The 24,472-nt window shown below is 38.9% G+C and overlaps 1 protein-coding gene across 3 annotated transcripts in view; it reads right to left on the minus strand.

Annotated features, from left to right (window-relative positions):
- LOC106084710 (aquaporin) overlaps nt 1-24,472 on the minus strand; it is a 225,974-nt gene that overhangs the window by 29,101 nt on the left and 172,401 nt on the right. Inside the window, exon 1 of one of the 3 annotated variants that reach the window (XM_013248592.2) lies at nt 19,322-19,422. The exons of the other annotated variants lie outside the window; for them this stretch is intronic. Within the exon in view, the coding sequence (XP_013104046.1) occupies nt 19,322-19,326 (5 nt within the window). The 5' untranslated portion in view covers nt 19,327-19,422. Of the gene's footprint in view, nt 1-19,321; nt 19,423-24,472 lie in introns of those variants that run through there. 3 annotated transcript variants of the gene reach the window in all.

Consider the following 24,472-nt stretch of genomic DNA (forward strand, 5'->3'; position numbering starts at 1 on the left):
AAAGCATCGCAGAGAATATACATTAATAGGAAGGGGGAAAGTTTGAAACTCCTCTGCAATCGCAGAAAATTCTTCAAAATTTCGTATTTGGTTGAAAATTTTGGTAACTACGGCCATTTAAGTGCAAAGGGCGATACATATATATGGGAGCTTTATCTAATTCTGAACCGATTTTGATGAAATCTGGCAGATATGCTAAGGTCGGCAACAAAACAATCCATGCCCAATTTTGTGTTGATCAGTTGATAATTTTAGTTACTACGGCCATTTAAGTGCAAATTGGGCGATATTTATATATGGGAGCTATATCTAAATCTGAACCGATTTTGTTAAAATCTGGAAGATATATTAAGACCGATAAGAAAACAATCCTTGCCAAATTTTGTGCAGATCGGCTGAAGATTTTAGTTACTACGGTCATTTAAGTGCAAATGGGGCGATACATATATATGGGAGCTATATCAAATTCTGAACCGATTTTCATGAAATCTTGCAGATATGTTAAGATCAGCAACAAAACAATTGGTTCCAAATTTTGTGCAGATCGGTTGAAAATTGCTGTTACTACGGCCATTTAAGTGCAAATCGAGTGATATATATATGTGGGTGCTATATCTAAATCTGAACCGATTTTGATGAAATCTTGCAGAAATATTAAGACCAGTAAGAAAACAACTCGTGCCAAATTTTATGCAGATCGGTTGAACATCGTAGTTACTACAGTCATTTAAGTGCAAATCGGGCGATATATATATGTGGGAGCTATATCTAAATCTGAACCGATTTTGATGAAATCTTGCAAATATGTTAAAATCGATAACAAAACCAACCGGGCCAAATTTTGTGCAAACCGGTTACAAATTGTGGCCACTACGGCCATTTAAGTGCGAATCGGGCGATACATATATATGAGAGCTATATCTAATTCTGCACCGACTTTGATGAAATCTTCCAGATATGTTAGGATCGGTAACAGAACCTCCACGCCAAATTTTGTTCAGATCGGTCGAAAATTGTAGGTACTGTGGCCTAAAAGTGCACATCGGGCGCTAGATATATATGGGAGCTATATCTTAATCTGAACCGATTTTTACCAAAATCAATAGTGTTCGTCTTTGAGCGAAAAAAGGGACATGTGCAAAATGTCGTGATGATTGGTCAACAAATACGACCTGTACCTTGATTACAAGAATACATGGTCTCACAGAAGGACAGACGGACATGGCTAAATTGAATCCGAAAGTAATTCTGAGTCGATTGGTATACTTATCAATGGTTCTTGCTCTTATCCCTATTAGCGTTGCAAACAAATGCACAAACTTATAATACCCTGTACCACAGTGGTGGTGTAGGGTATAAAAATCATTTTGTGTTTGTTTGTTCCGAATAGACTCAAACACAGCTAAACCAATTACCTTGAATTATTCACAGATTGTGTAGGTTGGTCTAGAAGGAAACATAGGCTATATAAGTTTTTGATATCGGAAGGGGGGCGGACTCTCCCCCTTACCCCAATAGTGCTACACAAAAATAAAAGTCTACCGATCGTGACGATATGGGATTCAAATGAAAGGTATTGAAGAGTAGAGTACGAATTTCATAAAAAGATTGGGTCCACATACCGGAGGGGCCGCGCCTTCCTCAAAACCCCTTAAAATAGGTTTATTTGACGATCATGACAATATGGGACTCAAATGAAAGGTATTTGGGAGTAGATAAAGAAAGCAATCACGAAGTAGGAATAGGGGTTATAATTTGACGGTAACGGAAGGGGGCGGACCCTCCCCCGTTACCCTAAAACACCACCCAAAATCAAAAGTGGACCGATAAAGACATTATGGATATAAAATGAAAAGTATGCGGATGTATATAACGAATCTGGCATACAAACTCATATCGAATTATAGGAGGTCACCCCACCTACATAAAAACGCCTAAAATGGACACATTAGCCAATCATGGATATATGGGACTCGGTTTGTTTGTTCCGTATAGACTGAAAAACGGCATATTCGATTTTTTCGAAATTTTCCCATATTGTGTAAGTTGGTCTGGAAGGAAGCATAGGATATATAATTTTTCGATATCGGGCGGGAGACGGACCGCCCCCTTATGCCAAAAACACAACCCAAAATCAAAAGTGGATCGATCGAGATAATATAGATGTCAAATGAAAGGTATTGGGGAGTAGAATACGAATATGGTAGAAAAATTTGAGTCTAAGTACCCATCGGGACGTCCCAACCCCAAAACTCCCCCAAACAGACATATTGGACGTTCGTTTCAATATGGGGCTCAAATGAAAGGTATTTGGGAGTAGATTTCGAATCTGGCATACAAAATCAGATCGAAGTATAGGGAGACACGCCACCCCTCAAAAACGCCATTAGGCCCATTATGACTATGTGATACTTGGCTGTACGGATTTTCTTAAAATTTTCATAGATTGTGTAGGTTTGTCGGGAACAAAACATAGGCTTTATAAGTTTTAGAAACCGGATGGGGTCGGCCCCTCCCCCTTACCCCAAAAAATCACCCAAAACCCAAAGTGGCACAATATGGGTCTCAAACGAAGGGTATTACAGACAAGAAAACAAATATCGTATTAAAATTTGAGTAGATTACGAATATGACTTTAAAAGTTGCGTTCAATTCTAGGTGGCACTTTTCCCACCAAAAATTACATCGATTAAGGTAATTGAGCCATGAAAGGTGTTTGAGAGTAGAAAACGAATCTGATATCCATTTATGAGCCTAGTTTTTAGAGTTACGCCCCATTAAACTGAACTTAACTTCTGACTATGGCAATATGGAGCTCAAATCAACAGTACTTTTCAGGGAAAAGTACCGGTGGCCGCACCAGCTCCAAAACGCCCTCAAAACGGTTCATATTTAGCGACCATGGCAATATGGGGCTCAAATTAAAGGGATATGGAATTTAATAACATATTTGAGTCGAAATGTCTGAGGTGCCATACCTCCCCTAAAACGCACTTCTAATTACCCAAATTTTCAAAAACACCAGATCTCAGAGATTGCAAATGCGATTCGTTCGAAATTTGTTTGCACTCTCACAGTCACCAGAAACAAATTTTTGGGGTCGGTTGTCTCGGGGGCCGCCCAAAACCATCAAATGGACATATAGACCAATTGCGACCATATAAAGCTCAAAGCAAAGGTCCTTCAGAGAAAAAAACCAATTTCAAAAATCATGAGAGCCTCCCTATTATATAAAAGCTATTTGGGGTGCAAATTGATTTATTTTGAGGAAATTGAGACTAATTTTCAGGAGAAAGAACCTGGGGTCTACCCCACGCTCAAACAGAACATATTTACCGATCATGCCAATATGGGGCTCACATAAAATGTATTTTAAAGTAGAGCACGAAGCTTATATTTACTTTAAGGGCCAAGTGTCTGGGTGGAAATAACCCCCCCCCCAACACGGCATAGGACTCAAAAGATAGACATTTGGCAGTAAAATAAAAATTTGCTACAGGAACCGAGCAGGGGCCAACTGCTCACACATCAATGAGTGCTTTCCGATTTAAGTTTAAACCTTTTTTATAGCCGAGTCCGAACGGCATGCCGCAGTGCGACATCTCTTTGGGGAGAATTTTTTAAAATGACCAAGCATGGCATTGTACCTCGCAAATGTCGCCAGCATTAAGAGGGGATAACCACCGCTTTAAATTGTATCCGATGTCCTCGCTAGGATTCGAACGCATGCGTTCGGGGTCATAGGAGGACATAGACTACAGTGGCACGAATTCGCCATCCACATAAAGGGCGAAGTGTACCCACCCTAAAAAGATATTAGAGAGTGAGAGAATGAGCAGCGGAGCGCTCATGGTTAGTCTAGTTTTTAAATAAAACGTATCATGATAACATTTAATATGAAAAATTTAAAAAAAAATATTTTTGTTTTTTTTTTCTTTGGTTGCTTCTAAACGGTATACAGAAAATATTGATTCTACGTTTTGGAAAATTTGAAATTATTATCTTGGCAATCTTTAAGAGCACCTTTGGTCAAAAGCTGTAAAATACAAATCGATAAAAGGGTGTTTTATCGAAATTATCGAAAAATTATAAAACCATATAACAATTAAATGACCATAACCATTAATGAAAAGAAAACTTAAATTCAGGGTCTTAACTTAACACTCTGCCGCACGCGGATTTCCCCTCGCCTTCCCATGCATAACACGAGCTAAAGGTAATATCATATTTTTTGTGGTCATATCGTGACTAAAACAAAAATCTAGCCATAGCCAATATGGTTTTACCACGATTTGTAATCAAGCATTTCATTTTGCTGGTCAAAGAATCGTAAATTAAAAAAAAAAAATCAAAATTCTAGATTATGAAAATTTCGAAGAATATTTCTTGCGGTTGGCAATTTTCAGCCAATCAACAATCTTAGGCTGAATGATGTTTTCTATGCTTATCAAAGAAACTAATTCGTGGAGGTCAGTTGTCAGTCCGTGTGTTGTTGTTGCTGTTGTTGTTCTCAGACGATCTTGTCTATGACAGCAATCATTCGGACTTATTTGAAAAATTTAAAAAAAAAAATATTTTTTGATAATAATTAGGTGCCGGCATTTACTCTTGATAATAAATTTCATTCAATGTCAAAGAAAAGCCAATTCCAATAACAACAAAAATTATAAAATGAAATTCCAAAGTGATCTTGAAGCCACAGCATGGATGACATGGCAGGTGCATACCAAATTTAATACTCAACACGTCAACATCATGCTTGTGCCTCTTTCAGCTAAACGATCACCCCCAGAGTGATCAAATCCCTGTAGTGCTTAAAATTATTTACACCCATTGCTTTAGATAAGATAATTTTTAACGCATTTTTACTCTTGACATTGATTGTGGTTGTCTAGAACTTTGAAAATTAAACACCAAAATGTTCGCAATCGACCTCATTTGAGACGCAAACAAATAATCCCACATTTCTACCCAAGTAGTACTTGGTATATGATAGCCTAACTTATTATCGTAAAACTTAATGATCTTATCTGGCTTCACAACCAACCAACCAACCAATTTAGCCAACTTGAGTTATCTGCCCCAACTTAGTCAATAACCGCCTTGCTCATGTTGGCTTTGGGTAGCTGGGATAATAATTGTCATTAATGGGTACTTATTCTATAATAAAAGCGAATCACTACCAAAAAACGAGCTAAGGTACTTACAAAAGTAACTGTTAAAGATAACACCAGAAACAGATAAGCACACAAAAAGATCAGCACTTGTCTACGACAAAGTTTTCTACGGAAAACTGTGTCGACGACAAAGTTTTCTATGGAAAACTGTGTCGACGACAAAGTTTTCTATGGAAAACTGTGTCGACGACAAAGTTTTCTATGGAAAACTGTGTCGATAAACTGTGTCGACGACAAAGTTTTCTATGGAAAACTGTGTCGACGACAAAGTTTTCTATGGAAAACTGTGTCGACGACAAAGTTTTCTATGGAAAACTGTGTCGACGACAAAGTTTTCCATGGAAAACTGTGTCGACGACAAAGTTTTCTATGGAAAACTGTGTCGACGACAAAGTATGGAAAACTGTGTCGACGACAAAGTTTTCTATGGAAAACTGTGTCGACGACAAAGTATGGAAAACTGTGTCGACGACAAAGTTTTCTATGGAAAACTGTGTCGACGACAAAGTTTTCTATGGAAAACTGTGTCGACGACAAAGTTTTCTATGGAAAACTGTGTCGACGACAAAGTTTTCTATGGAAAACTGTGTCGACGACAAAGTGTCGACCACAAAGTTTTCTATGGAAAACTGTGTCTACGACAAAGTTTTCTATGGAAAACTGTGTCTACGACAAAGTTTTCTATGGAAAACTGTGTCTACGACAAAGTTTTCTATGGAAAACTGTGTCGACGACAATGTTTTCTATGGAAAACTGTGTCGACGACAATGTTTTCTATGGAAAACTGTGTCGACGACAATGTTTTCTATGGAAAACTGTGTCGACGACAATGTTTTCTATGGAAAACTGTGTCGACGACAATGTTTTCTATGGAAAACTGTGTCGACGACAAAGTTTTCTATGGAAAACTGTGTCGACGACAATGTTTTCTATGGAAAACTGTGTCGACGACAATGTTTTCTATGGAAAACTGTGTCGACGACAAAGTTTTCTATGGAAAACTGTGTCGACGACAAAGTTTTCTATGGAAAACTGTGTCGACGACAAAGTTTTCTATGGAAAACTGTGTCGACGACAAAGTATGGAAAACTGTGTCGACGACAAAGTTTTCTATGGAAAACTGTGTCGACGACAAAGTATGGAAAACTGTGTCGACGACAAAGTTTTCTATGGAAAACTGTGTCGACGACAAAGTTTTCTATGGAAAACTGTGTCGACGACAAAGTGTCGACCACAAAGTTTTCTATGGAAAACTGTGTCTACGACAAAGTTTTCTATGGAAAACTGTGTCTACGACAAAGTTTTCTATGGAAAACTGTGTCTACGACAAAGTTTTCTATGGAAAACTGTGTCGACGACAATGTTTTCTATGGAAAACTGTGTCGACGACAATGTTTTCTATGGAAAACTGTGTCGACGACAATGTTTTCTATGGAAAACTGTGTCGACGACAATGTTTTCTATGGAAAACTGTGTCGACGACAATGTTTTCTATGGAAAACTGTGTCGACGACAAAGTTTTCTATGGAAAACTGTGTCGACGACAATGTTTTCTATGGAAAACTGTGTCGACGACAATGTTTTCTATGGAAAACTGTGTCGACGACAAAGTTTTCTATGGAAAACTGTGTCGACGACAAAGTTTTCTATGGAAAACTGTGTCGACGACAAAGTTTTCTATGGAAAACTGTGTCGACGACAAAGTTTTCTATGGAAAACTGTGTCGACGACAAAGTTTTCTATGGAAAACTGTGTCGACGACAAAGTTTTCTATGGAAAACTGTGTCGACGACAAAGTTTTCTATGGAAAACTGTGTCGACGACAAAGTTTTCTATGGAAAACTGTGTCGACGACAAAGTTTTCTATGGAAAACTGTGTCGACGACAAAGTTTTCTATGGAAAACTGTGTCGACGACAAAGTTTTCTATGGAAAACTGTGTCGACGACAAAGTTTTCTATGGAAAACTGTGTCGACGACAAAGTTTTCTATGGAAAACTGTGTCGACGACAAAGTTTTCTATGGAAAACTGTGTCGACGACAAAGTTTTCTATGGAAAACTGTGTCGACGACAAAGTTTTCTATGGAAAACTGTGTCGACGACAAAGTTTTCTATGGAAAACTGTGTCGACGACAAAGTTTTCTATGGAAAACTGTGTCGACGACAAAGTTTTCTATGGAAAACTGTGTCGACGACAAAGTTTTCTATGGAAAACTGTGTCGACGACAAAGCAGCTCAAAAAGCCAAGATCCGAGATTGGTTTATATGAGAGCTATAGCAGGTTAAGAACTGATTTGAACCATCCTTGTCAGAGGTCAAAATAAAACAATTGGTGCAAAATTTCAGCCAAATCGGAAAAGAATTGCGCCCTCTAGAGGCTCAAGAAGTCAATACCCGATATCGGTTTATATGGCAACTATACCAGAACATTGGCCAATTTCGCCCATTTACAATACGAACCGATCTGTGCTTACGAGAAATATTTACTCAAAATTTGAAGCACCAACCTTTACTCCTTCGAAAGTTAGCGTGCCACCATCCTATGGTGGAGGGTATAAAAATATGCCGTGTGAGAACCAGAGTTGCGAAGTCGACCGCAGTCAAGGTTTCGAGAACGGAGTCGAATCGGGAGTCGGACTATTCCGCCGGAATCGGAGTTAGGTTCGGAGTTAAGCACGCTTGCCCCGACTCCGAATCGCTTTCCGACTCCGGCTCGGGGTCGCAGTCGAGAGCTAGACTCCGCAGCCCTGGAGAGAACGGATAAGAGATATCTCTTTGTCCGGGCCCCTCTTGGCAGCCACAACAATTTTGCGAAGTACAGAGGTGACCAATTTTAGGGGTCTGCCGAAAGGCGCCCGGACAACCTAGGACTTTAAAATTCTGCACACGATCTCGTTAACTTATCATTCCAAATTTCAAAGGAATATCCGTCTGTCCGTCTGCCTGTGGAAATCACGCTATAGTCTTCATAAATAGAGATATTGAGCTGAAACTTGCACAGATTATTTTTTTGTCCATGAAAAGGTTAAATTCGAGGATGGGCTATATCGGACTATATCTTCATATAGCTCCTATATAACCGATCCGCCGATACAGGGACTTAGGCCCATAAAAGCCACATTTATTATCCGATTTTGCTCAAAATTTGGGACAGCGAGTTGTGTTAGGCCACAAGACATCCTTGCTCAATTTGGCCCAGATCGGTTCAGATTTGGATATAGTTGCCATATAGAACGATCCTCCGAGCTAGGGTCTTAGGCCCATAAAAGGCGCATTTATTATCCGACTTTGCTGAAATTTGGGACAGTGAGTTGTGTTAGGCCACACGACATCCTTCTTCAATTTGGCCCAGATCGGTCCAGATTTGGACATAGCTGTCACATAGACCTATCCTCCGATTTAGGGTCTTAGGCCCGATTTCTCAATTTAAGATTTTGAGCCCATTAAAAGCGCATTTGTTGCCCGATTTTGCCAAAATTTGGGACAGTGAGTTGCGTTAGTCCACTCGATATCATCCTTCAATATAGCACAGATCGGTCCAGATTTAGATATAGCTGCCATATAGACCGATCTCTCAAATTAAGGTTTTGGGGCCATAAAAGGCGCATTTGTTGTCCAATTTCGCCGAAATTTGGTACAGTGATTTGTGTTAGGCCACATGACATCTTTCTTTAATTGGGCCCAGATCGGTCCAGATTTGGATATAGCTGCCATATAGACCGATCTCTCTATTTAAGGCTTTGAGCCCATAAAATGCACATTTATTGACCGATGTCGCCAAAATTTGAGAGAGTGAGTTGGGTTGGGCCTTTCGACATTCTTCTTCAATTTGGCTTTGATCGGTCCAGATTTGAATATTGCTGCCATATAGACCGATCTCTCGCTTTAAGGCTTTGGGACCATAAAAGGCGCATTTATTGTCCGATGTCGCCGAAATTTGGGACAGAGAGTTGTGTTAGGACATCCTTCTTTAATTTGCCCTAGATCGATCCAGATTTGGATATATCTGCCATATAGACCGACCTCTCGATTTAAGGTTTTGGGCCAATAAAAGGCGCATTTATTGTCCGATGTCGCCAAAATTTGGGACAGTGAGTTGTGTTGGGCCTTTCGACATTCTTCTTCAATTTGGCGTTGATCGGTCCAGATTTAGATATAGCTGCCATATGAACCGATCTCTCGAATAAAGGTTTTGGGGCCATAAAAGGTGCATTGTTTGTCCGATTTCGTTGAAATTTGGGACAGTGAGTTGTGTTGGGCCCTTCGACGTCCTTCTTTAATTTGGCCTAGATCGGTCCAGATTGGAATATAACTGCCATATAGACCGATCTCCCGATTTAAGGTTTTGCGCCCATAAAATCGTATTTATTGTCCGATTTTGCTGAAATTTGGAACCGTGAGTTGTGTTGGGCCCTTCGACATTATTCTTCAATATGGCCTAGATCGGTCCAGATTTGAATATAGCTGCCATATAGACCGATATCTCGATTTAAGGCTTTGGGCCCATAAAAGGCGCATTTATAATCCGATTTCACTGAAATTTGACACAGTGACTTATGTTAGGCTTTTCGACGTCAGTGCAATTATTAGTATTTGGTCCAAATCGAAACATATTTTGATATAGTTGCCATGGGGCATAAGGTATGCATTTTTCACCGGATTTTGACGAAAGGTGGTTTACATATAAACCCCAGGTGGTGGGCATCCAAAGTTCGGCCCGACCGAACTTGTTTTTTTTTAACCCGTTTTCCTTTGATTCGATTGTTATTTGAAATAAATTTTTTCTCCTCAATTGCATTTAGTTTGCAAGTTGCCAGGTGTTGCCAACTATTTTTGCCTTAATGCATTAATTACAGGTTCTTAGCCATTGCTTCTAACGGCTTTGCGCCATTAATTTATCATATCTAGTCTCATTTTCAATCTATTTGAAATTCCATGCCAACTCTGTTGTCTACATTCGATGCTTGTGAGTGAGTAAATGTTAAAGTTGGTGCACTGTTGCTGAATTGTTTTGCTCATTTCATTTTAATAACAAAAATTTTATTCTTTTATGCAAATTTTTTGTTGTTTATTTAATTGCGGCATGGGCTTCTCCCATCGATAGTGAATAAATTAAGCTGTGGGTATCTAAGGGGGTTTGAGAAAATTTTTGTTTTTATTTAGTACTGATAAATGTTAACAAGCATGGGTATAAAGAGTGAACAGCTGAGAGCAAACAAATAGCACAGTTTACAGGGAATGGCTTTATTATAACGGTTGAACGGACAAAATTGCCTCAAAGTTGACCATAATTCCACATTCTTGTGTGGTTTTTTTTTTGCTAACCATTATAGGCATGGAATTTTTGTAAAAACTTTTCACACTAGTTGTAATCAATTGCTTACTCAATGGAGACTTTTAAATGCATTCACGTCTTAAACTTAACAATGTCGTAGAATAATAATTAGCTATTTACTATGTGATACACGATAATGTAATTGCATGTGTAATTTGTAATTTTTATTCGAAACGTAATTGAATGCCAATAACAATGATTTTCCAACCAATAATTAACGATGAAGAAACTTTAACAAGGAAGGATATTTTAAAATTACTCACTAAAGTTAAGAATCAGTTGAAACTTTTCAAATGGTACTTTCTTTCAATATAAAATCTTTTTAAGAATTTTTTTCCCAATTTTTTACTATTTTCTTTGTAACGCAATATCTCCCCTCTAAACACGTGCAAGGAAGCCATACCATCACCCTACCAATTAACTCTACTCACAACGGGATGTCAACAATGCATCAACTCTTCCCAATGAATTAGTACAATTAAACCATCATTATCTTTATGACATTGCCTAAATACCAAGCAGCAACCAACATTTAACTGATTTTAACATTTTTATAGCCCTCCCCACTGATTTTTGTTGTTTTTCTCCGCCTGGTATCTGTGCCAAATTGCTGCCAACAAAGTGATGGCTGCCAAGCATTCCAACGATATGTGATGATTGTCACATGGCCCAAGACAGCTGTAGATATAATCGCAGTCATAAACATATAAAATGGTGACATGTGGGTGTTATTAAATGACTAACTTCCGAAATGGCCCTATTAACAAAAGGTAACGAACTCGCACTAATTAATGCCGGTGATAAATTGATTTTGTTTTTGTTCCTTTTTGTTTATTGCGGCTAAATCAGTTCATTGATTGGCATTTTTTCTTTTGCTCTTTATTTTACATTGCCTTTGTTTTTTATGCTTTTTTTGGTTTGATTAAAAATTGAACTCGTTTTGTTGAAATCTTGACAAAACGCCAATCCACTTGAACTAGCCGAGCTTTGATGTCATCGTGGCATAAGTTTGAAAATAGACATGGGCTCTGTGCTTATCACACTCGCACTATGCTAAATGTGAAGAAGTTTTGCCCATTTATTAGCAATTAAACATATAATCAAAATATTTGCTATGACATTTTCAAGAATATCTGTCATAAATTGAATGGCAGCAAAATTAATTAATTACCAACATCAAGACAGTTGAGTATGGGACCAGAGTGTAAATGGGTTAAGTTCATTTGAGAAGAAATTAAACAAGTAAAAATGCGTTGAGTTCGGCTGGGCCGAACTTTGGATACCCACCACCTCGGGTATATATGTAAATCACCTTTCGTCAAAATCCGGTGAAAAATGCATACCTTATGCCCCGTAGCAGCTATATCGAAATATGTTTCGATTTGGACCAAATACAATACTAATAAGCAAAAGATGTAGAAAAACCTAACATAAGTCACTGTGTCAAATTTCAGTGAAATCGGACTATAAATGCGACTTTTATGGGGCCAAAATTTTAAATCGAGATATCGGTCTATATGGCAGCTATATTCAAATCTGGCCCGATCTGAGTCAAATTGTAGAACAATGTCGAAGGGCCCAACACAACTCACTGTCCCAAATTTCGGCGACATCGGACAATAAATGCACCTTTTATGAGCCCAAAACCTTAAATTCGAGAAATTGGTCTATTGGTTGCCCAAAAAGTAATTGCGGATTTTTTAAAAGAAAGTAAATGCATTTTTAATAAAACTTAGAATGAACTTTAATCAAATATACTTTTTTTACACTTTTTTTCTAAAGCAAGCTAAAAGTAACAGCTGATAACTGACAGAAGAAAGAATGCAATTACAGAGTCACAAGCTGTGAAAAAATTTGTCAACGCCGACTATATGAAAAATCCGCAATTACTTTTTGGGCAACACAATATATGGCAGCTATATGCAAATCTTGATCGATCTGGGCCATCTGATATAGTTTCCTTATGCACCGATCTCATGATTTGAGATTTTGAGGCCCTTGAAATCGCTATTGTTCACCGTTTAGGCAGAAATTATGCACGTATTATTCTACCATGACTTTCAATATCCGTGTTAGGGATGGTCATATAATCCGATCTCCCGATATGAGGCCTTGAGCCCTTGGAAATTACAATTGTTGTACGATTAACTTCCAACATCAGTGGATAGTATGGTCCAATTTTCCGAAGAGTCTTCTACAGCCCCATAAAGCTTCAATTTTTGGTTGAATTGTTCTAAATTTTGTGTGTAAAGTAAACATGTGTGCTTCAAATAAGGTAATTTTCACAAATTTTTATAAGAATTCATGGTGGTGGTTTCCCAAGATTCTTCCCGGCCAAACATATCTCATTTTTACTTATTTTGTTCCACAGAGCATTGAGCGAAATTTTCATCAATTTACTTTGCACCATAAAACATTCTCAAACAAAAATAATCTTCTAAATTTGTTTAAACATTTCACAATTTCTTCGCTGGCGGTTGAATGACAGCTCCCAGACTACGATAATGAACGTTTAGAATTTCAAATACCAATGTTTGAAGGGAAATGTAGTGTGTATTCGTCGGCAATGCCTATACTTATGGCCTTCAACAAAGGGCAAGGTCTTTAAAAGTAGAGCGCTGGGAATTAATTTTTGATCTGACAAACATGAGACATATCAAGTGGACCATAATCTTTGGGCAGTTTATAAAGTGATCATTATAAAAGGAAATAATCACATAATTAGGTTAGATTGGGCAAGGTTGAAAAGAGGATGTGGATATTAAACCGCCCCTTGCCACTATGGTCATACACCTCAGCCAGTAATCGGCTTGTTCTGCACTCTATATATGAAGAATAAAAATGCAAATTTGCCCATGAACATTCCACTAAGGAACAGAGGCAAACTTCTCACACATCAATGAGTGCTGTCCGATTCTAGTTTAAGCTCAATGATAAGGGAGCTCATTTTTATTGCCGAGACCAAACGGCGTGCAGCAGTGCGAGATTTCAAATGGTACAGTACCTCACAAATGTCGCCAGCATTGGGAGGGGAAAACCACCGCTGATCATTTTTTTCCGAATTTCTCGCCGGGATTCGAACCCAAGCTTTCAGCGTCATAAGCGGACATGCTAATACAAAATGGTAAAGCACCTCACAAATGTCGCCAGCATTGGGAGGGCAAAACCACCGCTGACCATTTTTTTCAGATGTTCTCGCCAGGATTCGAACCCAAGCTTTCAGCGTCATAAGCGGACATGCTAAGGTTTATAGGACGTTCATGACAATATGGGACTCAAATGAAAGGTATTCGGGAGAAGATTGCGGATATAGGCAGGACGGAGGAACAGGCTTTATAGTTTGATGATATCGGAAGGGAGCGGACCCTCCCCGTTACCCCAAAAGTGGACCGATAATAACAGTATGGATATCAAATGAAAGGTATTGAAGAGTAGAAAGCGAATGGTATTCAAAATTGGGTCCAATTACCCAGGAAGTCGTCCTTACCCCAAACCTACTCTAAGCAGACAAATTGAATGTTCATTTCAATATGGGGCTCAAATGAAAGGTAATCTGGAGTAGATTACGAATCTGGCATACAAAATCAAATTGAAGTATGGGGGGTCACACCAACCTCCCGAAAAGGCCAAATGGGCATATTAACCAATTATGACTATATGGGACTCGGTTCGTTTGTTTGTTCCGTAGACTCAAAAACGGCTGAACCATTTTTCTTAAAATTTTCACAAACTGTGTAGTTTGGTCTGGAAAGAAACATAGGCTGTACAATTTTTTGATATCGGATGGGGGCGGACCCTTGCCCATACCGCAACAACACCACACATGGCCATACATGATTTGGTACCTCGCTAATTTCGCCAGCATTAGGAGGGGATAACCACCGCTTTATATTTTTATACCCTCCACCATAAGATGGGGGGTATACTAATTTCGTCATTCTGTTTGTAACTACTCGAAATATTCGTCTGAGACCCCATAAAGTATATATATTCTTGATCGTCGTGACATTTTATGTCGATCTAGCCATGTCCGTCCGTCCGTCCGTCCGTCTGTCTGTCGAAAGCACGCTAACTTCCGAAGGAGTAAAGCTAGCCGCTTGAAATTTTACACAAATACTTCTTATTAGTGTAGGTCGGTTGGTATTGTAAATGGGCCATATCGGTTCATGTTTTGATATAGCTGCCATATAAACCGATCTTGGGTCTTGACTTCTTGAGCCTCTAGAGTGCGTAATTCTAATCCGATTGGAATGAAATTTTGCACGACGTGTTTTGTTATGATATCCAACAACTGTGCCAAGTTTGGTTCAAATCGGTCCATAACTTGATATAGCTGTCAAATAACCCGATCTTGGGTCTTGACTTCTTGAGCCTCTAGAGGGCGCAAGTCTTAACCGATTTGAATGAATTTTGGCACGAAGTATTTTGTAAAGATATCCAACAACTGTGCCAAGTATAGTTGAAATCGGGGCATAAATTGATATAGCTGTCATATAAACAGATCTGGTGACTTGACATCTTGAGCCTCTAGAGGGCGCAATTCCTATCCGATTTGTCTCAAATTTAGCATGACGTGTTTTATTCTTAATTTCAACAACTGTGTGAAATAAGGTTCAAATCGGTTCATAACCTGATATAGCTGCCATATAAACCGATCTGGGATCTTGACTTCTTGAGCCTCGAGAGGTCGCAATTATTATCCGATTTACCTGAAATTTTGTACGACGGATCCTCTCATCACCATCAATATACGTGTTTTTATGGTCTGAATCGGTCTATAGCCCGATACAGCTCCCATATAAATCGATCTCTCTATTTTACTTCTTGAGCCCCCAAAGGGCGCAATTCAACCGATCTGCCCAAAATTCAGCACGGATTATTTTGTTATAGGTCTTAACATATCTGCAAGATTTCATGAAAATCGGTTCAGATTTAGACATAGCTCCCATATATATGTATCGCCCGATTTGCACTTAAATGGCCGTAGTAACTACAATTTTCAACCGATCCGCACAAAATTGGGCGTTGATTGTTCTGTTGCTGATCTTAATATATCTGCAAGATTTCATCAAAATCGGCTCCGACTTAGATATAGCTCCCATATATATGTATCGCCCGATTTGCACTTAAATGGCCGTAGTAGCTACAATTTTCAACCGATCAGCACAAAATTTGCCACAGATTGTTTTTTTGTTGCCCTTAACATATCTGCAAGACTTCTTCAAAATCGGCTGAGATTTAGATATAACTGCCATATATATGATTCGCCCGATTTGCACTTAAATGACCGTAGTAACTAAAATTTTCAGCCGATCTGCACAAAATTTGGCGCGGATTGTTTTGTTATCGGTCTTAATATATCTGCAAGCTTTCATCAAAATCGGCTAAGATTTAGATATAGCTCCCATATATATGTATCACCCGATTTGCACTTAAATGGCTGTAGTAGCTACAACTTTCAACCGATCAGTACAAAATTTGGCGAGGATTGTTTTGTTACCAGTCTTAAGATATCTGCAAGGTTTCATCAAAATCGGCTCAGATTTGGATATAGCTCCCATATATATGTATCGTCTGATTTCCACTTAAAAGACTGTAGTAACTAAAACTTTCAACCGATCTGCCCAAAATTCAGCACGGATTATTTTGTTATCGGTCTTAACATATCTGCAAGATTTTATGAAAATCGGTTCAGAATTTGATATAGCTCCCATATATATGTATCGCCCGATTTGCACTTAAATGGCCGTAGTAGCTACAACTTTCAACCGATCTGTACAAAATTTGGCAAGGATTGTTTTGTTATCGGTCTTAACATATCTGCAATATTTCATGAAAATCGGTTCAGATTTGTATATAGCTTCCATATATATGTATCGCCCGATTTACACTTTTATGGCCGCAGTAACTGCAAATTTCAACCGATCTCCCCAAAATTTGGCATGGATTGTTTTGTTACCGATTTTAACATATCTGCAAGATTTCATCAAAATCGGCTCAGATTTAGATATAGCTCCCATATAAATGTATCGCCCGATTTGCACTTAAATGGCCGTAGTAACTACAATTTTTACCCGATCTTGATAAAATTTGGCATGGCTTGTTTTGTTGCAGGTCTTAACATATCTGCAAGCTTTCATTAAAATCGGTTCAGATTTAGATATAGCTCCCATATATATGAATCACCCGATTTAAACTTTAATGGCTGTAGTAACTACAATTTGCAACCGATCTGCACAAAATTGGACATGGATTGTTTTATTACCGGTCTTAACATATCTGCAAGGTTTCATCAAAATCGGCTCAGATTTGGATATAGCTCCCATATATATGCATCGCCTGATTTCCACTTAAATAGCCGTAGTAACTACAATTTTCAAACGATCTGCACAAAATTTGGCGCAGATTGCTATGTCAATCGGTTCAGATTTGGATATAGCTCCCATACATTTTTATTGCCGGATTTGCACTTATGTGGCCGTAGTAACAACAATTTTGTGCAAATTTAGATCTAGCTCTCATATACATATATCTATTGCCCGAATTAATAATTGTAAGGTAGGTGTAGGGTATTATATAGTCGTCTCCGCCTGACTTTTACCTTTCCTTACTGGTTTTTATTAATTTTTATACCCACCACCGAAGGATGGGGGTATATTCATTTTGTCATTCCGTTTGCAACACATCGAAATATCCATTTCCGACCCTATAAAGTATATATATTCTTGATCAGCGTAAAAATCTAAGACGATCTAGCCATGTCCGTCCGTCTGTCCGTCTGTCTGTTGAAATCACGCTACAGTCTTTAAAAATAGAGATATTGAGCTGAAATTTTGCACAGATTCTTTTTTTGTCCATAAGCAGGTTAAGTTCGAAGATGGGCTATATCGGACTATATCTTGATATAGCCCCCATATAGACCGATCCGCCGATTTAGGGTCTTAGGCCCATAAAAGCCACATTTATTATCCGATTTTGCTGAAATTTGGGACAGTGAGTTGTATTAGGCCCTTCGACATCCTTTGTCAATTTGGCTCAGATCGGTCCAGATTTGGATATAGCTGCCATATAGACCGATCCTCCGATTTAGGGTCTAAGGCCCATAAAAGCCACATTTACTTTCCGATTTCGCTGAAATTTGGGACAGTGAGTTGCTTTAGGCCCTTTGACATGTTTCTTTAATTTGGTCCAGATCTGTTCAGATTTGGATATAGCTGCCATATAGACCGATCTTCCGGTTTAGGGTCTTAGGCCCACAAAAGCCACATTTATTATCCGATTTTGCTGAAATTTGGGACAGTGAGTTGTGTTAGGCCTTTCGACTTTCTCCGTTAATTTGGCCTAGATCGGTTCAGATTTGGATATAGCTGCCATATAGACCGATCCTCCGATTTGGGGTCTTAGGCCCACAAAAGCCACATTTATTGTCCGATTTTGATGAAATTCGGGGCAGTGAATTGTGTAAGGCCCATCGACATCCTTCGTTAATTTGGCTCAGATCGGTCCAGATTTGGATATAGCTGCCATATAGATCGATCCTCCGATTTATGGTGTAAGGCCCACAAAAGCCACATTTATTATCCGATTTTGATGAAATTCGGGACAGTGAATTGTGTTAGGCCCGTCGACATCCTCCGTCAATTTGGCTCAGATCGGTCCAGATTTGGATATAGCTGCCATATAGACCGATCCTCCGATTTATGGTGTTAGGCCCATAAACCCCACTTTTATTATCCGATTTTGCTAAAATTTGGGACAATGAGTTGTGTTAGCCCCTTCGACATCTTTCTTCAATTTGGTCCAGATCGGTTCAGATTTGGATATAGCTGCCATATAGACCGATTTCTTGATTTATGGTTTTGGACCCATAAAATGCTCATTTATTGTCCGATGTCGCCGAAATTTGGGACAGTAAGTTAGGTTAAGCCCCTTGACATACGTCTGCAATATCGCACAGATCGGTCCAGATTTGGATGTAGCTGCCACATAGACCGATATCTCGATTTAAAGTCTTGGCCCCATAAAAGGCGCATTTATTGTCCGATTTCGCCGAAATTTGGGACAGTGCTTTGTATTAGGCTCTTTAACATTTTTATGCAACTTGTCCCAAATCGGTCCAGATTTGGATATAGCTGCAATGTAGAGCAATATCTCTATTTAAAGTCTTGGCCCCATAAAAGGCGCATTTATAATCCGATTTTACTGAAGTTTGACACAGTGTCTTACATTAGACTTTTCGACATCCGTGTCGTATATTGTTCAGATCGGTTTATTTTAAGATTTAGCTAGTATACTTATTAGTATTTGGTCCAAATCGGAACCTATTTTGATAAAACTGATATGGGACATAAGGTATGAAATTTTCACCGAATTTTGATGAAAGGTGCTTTACATATATACCCGAGGTGGTGGGTATCCAAAGTTCGGCCCGGCCGAACTTAACGCCTTTTTACTTGTTATGTTTAAAATTATAATGCTTATTTCAAGCACTATACACTTCATTTGCTTATGGCATAGTTGAGAGAGACACATTTATATAGTTAATAAAAAAAAATTCTATATACACCCATTGGATCTATTGGATCATGTTTTTTTTCATTTCTTACACATTTGTCAAAGTAACAAATTGTTTGTTTTATAGTTTTCAAATCAGATCTTTTCAGCTCACTGCTTTGAGGTCAATTTTAAATTATTTTTAATTCTCTCTCTATATATAGATACGTATAGAAAATTGCAACGCGACATTGCGCTATCATATATTCCATGCACTATTTATAAAAATTACACCACCTCCAAGTATTTCTCTTACCCCATGGATAAAATGTTGTATTGCTAAAAATTCACAGAATTTAATTTTTTGAAAATCAACCGTTTGTCACGCTTGCAACCACACCAATCGAACATCAACCGAGTTCTCATTCATTTGCCTTTGAATCAGATTTTCTTCTCTTATTTTTGTTAATTTTTTTCTTGGCCTCATAAAAAACGCATATATGTTCAATGTGTAAAAAAATCAAAAATTTTGAATAAACGTTTCGCCATTAAAAAAAAAAAAGAATGGAAAAATTAAAAAATATATACCAACTTTTATAGCATCTTTTGTCTAGAATGCCCTCATTTTGGCACATCATGCTCATCACGAGTAATGTTTATTTGTCAGTTCATCCTAATTCTATAATTTATCCATCCTCCACATTGACTAAGGTCATATGTTTGAAGAACAGAAAGCACCAAATATTTTGATCCATTTTTTAAACATTTTTTAAACATGCATTTGAAATCATTACCCAATTTTCAAACAACAAAAATGTAATAAAATTTTATTTTACACACTCTACGAAAATATATCAAAAACATAAATATAGACTTTTATTGTTATTGTTATGCTTAGAGTTAAACAAACCGTGAATAAATTGAGGAGGAGAATGATAGCAGACTAAAAGCAGCCAATAATAAGCAGCAAATGCTTAACATATGCCCCCCTTCAAACATAAGAAACTACTTTAACAAATATGTTTATATTAGCATTAATAAAATATTATTCGTAATAATAGCATAGACATCTAAAAATAGCCAACAACAATGCCAATATACCGACACTAGATTCCTACAGTTCCCAACTACTATTCAAAAGAGTTATGAAAAAAAAAGTAATAGTGTGCTAAGTTCGGCCGGGCCGAATCTTATAAACCCTCCACCAAGGATAGTATTTGTCGAGTTCTCTGCTTGGTATCTATTTTTAGGCAAACGAAGAATAAGCCAACAACAAAGCTAATATACCGACACTAGATTCCTACTCTTCCCAACTACTATTCAAAAAAATTATGTTAAACAAAAAAAAGTGTGCTAATTTCGGCCGGGCCGAATCTTACAAATCTTATCCATGGATCACATTTGTCGAGTTCTTTGCTTGGTATCTATTTTTAGGCAAACAAAGAATAAGGGATGAGAATAGTTATTGCATTGAAGCTATATGAAGTTATAGTGCGATTCGGACTATAAATTAATTCAATGTTGAATACCATAGCAGAAGTCATTATCCGAATGGACTATTCGGATAAGAAGTGCGCCTTGTAGGGGCTTAAGAAGCAGAATCGGAAAATCGGTTTATATGGGAGCTGTGTCAGGTTGTCAATCGATTTAGACTTCATTGACTTGAAGATCATGGGAGAATCCCTTATACTAAACTTCAGCCAAATCGAATGAGAATAACGCCCTCTAGAGGCTTAAGAAATCATGATCCCAGATCGGTTTATATGCAGCTATATCAGGTTATAGACCGATTTGGACTCTACTTAGCATAGTTGTCGGAAGTCATATCCATATACTTCATTCTAAACTTCAGCTAAATCGGATGAGAATTGCGCCCTCTAGTGGCTAAAAAAAGTCTAGATCCTAGACCGATTTATATGACAGCTATATCAGGTTATCGACAGATTTGAACCATACCTAGCACAGTTGTTGGAAGTCATAACAAGACACTTCATGCAAAATTTCAGTCAAATGGGATGATAATTGCGCCCTCTAGTGGCTGAAGAAGTCAAGATCCAAGATCGGTTTATGTGACAGCTATATCAGGATATGTACCGAATTCAACAATACTTAGCACAGTTGTTGGAAGTCATAACAAAACACTTCACTCAAAATTTCAGCCAAATCGGATGATAACTGCGCCCTCTAATGACTCAAGAAGTCAAGATCCAAGATCGGTTTATATGACAGCTATATCAGGATATCGACCGATTTGAACCATACTTAGCACAGTTGTTGGAAGTCATAACAAGACACTTCACTCAAAATTTCAGCCAAATCGGATGATAACTGCGCCCTCTAGTGGCTGAAGAAGTCAAGATCCAAGATCGGTTTATATGACAGCTATATCAGGTTATATACCGAATTCAACAATACTTAGCACAGTTCTTGGAATTCATAACGAAATGCTTCATGCAAAATTTCACCCCAATCGGATGATAATTGCGCCCTCTAGTGGCAAAAAAATCAAAATCCAAGATCGGTTTATATGACAGCTATATCAGGTTATGTACCGAATTCAACAATACTTAGCACAGTTGTTGAAAGTCATAACAAAACACTTTGTGCAAAATTTCACCCCAATCGGATGAGAATTGCGCCCTCTAGTGGCTTAAGAAGTCAAGATCCGGGATCGGTTAATATGGCAGCTATATCAAAACATGGACCGATTTGTCCCATTTACAATACCAACCGATCTACACTAATAGGAAATATTTATGCAAAATTTCAAGCGTATAGCTTTTTTCCTTTGAAAGTTAGCGTGCTTTCGACAGACGGACGGACAGGGCTTAATCGGCTTATAACATCTGGACGCAATTCATATCCGACTTCGCTGAAATTTTGAACAATGACTTCTATCTACTTTCGTCTTTAATAGCCAAACCACATATGGCCTCAATCAGTTCGTAATTTGGTATAGCTCCAATAGCTAAGCAGTTCTTACCCATTATCTTTTAATTGCCCATAAAGAGCTATCAGGCTAAGAACTTGACCAATGCGACCCATAGTACAGGGTATATAAGATTCGCCTCGGCCGAACTTAGCACGGTTTTATTTGCGTCCTACTATTTTCTCGATTTGAATTTTCGAATTCAGAAGATTGCAATTGGTAATCGAACCACAAACAAAAGCTTGACAGACTCAACAAATTTTCCAAATACCGAAGAGACACTAAATTTAGGAGCCTGACAAAAGGCTTCTGGGCAATCAAGGGCCTTGAAATTGTGCAAACGATCTCGCAAACACCTCAGCGCTAACCATTTCAAAGAGATATCTCTAACGGTTCTCATACGATTATTTCCTACTAGGCAGCCATTAAATTTATTTCTGAACACTAAAACCGCCTTCCACTGTCCCAGATCTCTCAACGGGATGGCTGAACAGTTCAAAATTCATCTATTCTGGGTACCGAGCCACAGAGATATCCCAGGGAATTGTAAAGCGAGCTTGCAAGACTTGCAACTACCCTACACATTCCAGGGATACTGGGGTCTGTGGGTTTGCCTCTAGCGACATGTAAGATAAGTTTTCAGGACCAGCCCCGAACGACAACGAATGATAGATGGTCACAAAGAGGGGGGCTGTGAGCATTCCAAAACTATGTGGCCTAATCTAGACTTGAAGAGGTCTACCGCTTTGCTGCCATTCTCAAGAACAGACGTCTCAGTCATTGTGCTCGTCATAGCAGGTGACAGTCCAATCGGAAAACATGCTGACAGACTGAAGGTTGCCAGCAACGACTTCTGCAGAAGCTGTAAGAACATCGAAGAAGAAGAGACTATAGAACACCTTCTGCGTGTGTGTCCCGCACTAGCAGTCAGAAGGAGTTCCACTTCAGTTTATCATTTCTTTGAGAACCTGTCTGACTAAGCGGATGTGAACATTCGTAAGATATTGGGTTTTTTAAAGCGATCTGGATGCTTCAACGGTAGGAACTAGAAGTCATCTTTCTTTTTCTGTTCGTGGTATCACCATGGACGTAAACGTCTAAGTGAGTCTGATGGCATACTGCCACTTAAACCTAACCTTACCTTCTACTTTTTTCGGTTCTATCCCACTGTGCAATGTCTCACGATCCCACATACCCTTCGTATGCTTTCACTTGCCGCACCGATTATGCTTATAAGCCAGCTCGTAGTCCTCTGCATCCCGTTATGACATCAAAAGCTGTACTGACCTCCTTCTTACTTCCTTTCAGTAATAGCTTTGTTTTCTCACTATCCGGATCTCCCCATAGGGTTTTCGCCGTCCTACCGACTGTTTCACTGTTCCACAGTGTTACATGCGCATTTGTCGCCCACGCCCTTAACTCGCACTGCGTCGACCCGAAGGCTTCGAGTTAACCAAGTTTATTGACGGAAGTCCTCTGGCCTTCACCGCCATATCGTCTGCCCTTTCATTTCCCCTTACTTCGTTATGGCCCGGCACCCAAACGATGCGGATTTTGCCATCCTCAGAAAAGGCGTTAATCTCCTTCTAACACTGCAAGACTGTTCGTGACTTTGCCCTCCCGGTTGTTTTTGCCCTGATATGTTCACACTCGACGTCCTCGCGTGAACTTCACACCACCTCACGCACTTCGTCATTTCCCCGATCTCCACCTGTAGGACCGTATTATGGTTAGGCAGTCTAGAACACATCTCAGTCCCTGGTTGCTTAATGTAGACACCCGGCAAACTGTGTCCTCTAGCTTTAATCCATCTGTGTAACATGATTCACCAGATGGCAATACTAGAGTTCCGAGCTGTCATTGGCCGCAGTGCCTCGCACTCGACCTTAAGTGTTGGCTAAGGTATCCGAAGGGAAACCTCTTCAATTTCATTTTGGTTTTCTATGTTCGATAATCATACCGCGATGGTATAGCCTACTTCTATCCTCTATCCATTCTGCCATCGCCTTAGGTCTCATAGCTGCAGTGGCTGGCTCACACTTAATCTGTATGTCTATGGGTTGGTTATCTAGAACAGTCTCCAGTGCCCTTGTGGGTGTGGACCTCATCGCTCCGCCTATGCCAAGACAATTTGTTCTCTAAAAACTGTTGTATTAACCTTACGATGCACTTTTTCTCCATCGCAGTCAACCTACTAATCCGTAAATAAGTATTGGTCTAATGACGCTTCTGTAGATCCAGTGGACTACTCACGGATTCAGGCCCCATTTCAAGCCTATGGCCCATCTATATAGTGTCCAACATCTGTGAGCCTTCTCTGTACGCTTCTGAAGGTAACACTTCCAATTCAGTTTCCTGTCCTAGATCACTCTTAATTATTTGACCTTATCAGACATCGAAATTGTTCAATGAGGAAACATGGTGCTTCAAATTGGCCCACCTTCATATTCTTTGTCAACAGACGGATTTCTGTCTTCTATGGGTCAACAATGAAACCCCCTAAGTCTAGCCCAGTCGTATGGCATCTGCAAGACCCTT

The sequence above is a fragment of the Stomoxys calcitrans genome, chromosome 2 (assembly GCF_963082655.1).
Source record: "Stomoxys calcitrans chromosome 2, idStoCalc2.1, whole genome shotgun sequence".
Classification (NCBI taxonomy): domain Eukaryota; kingdom Metazoa; phylum Arthropoda; class Insecta; order Diptera; family Muscidae; genus Stomoxys; species Stomoxys calcitrans.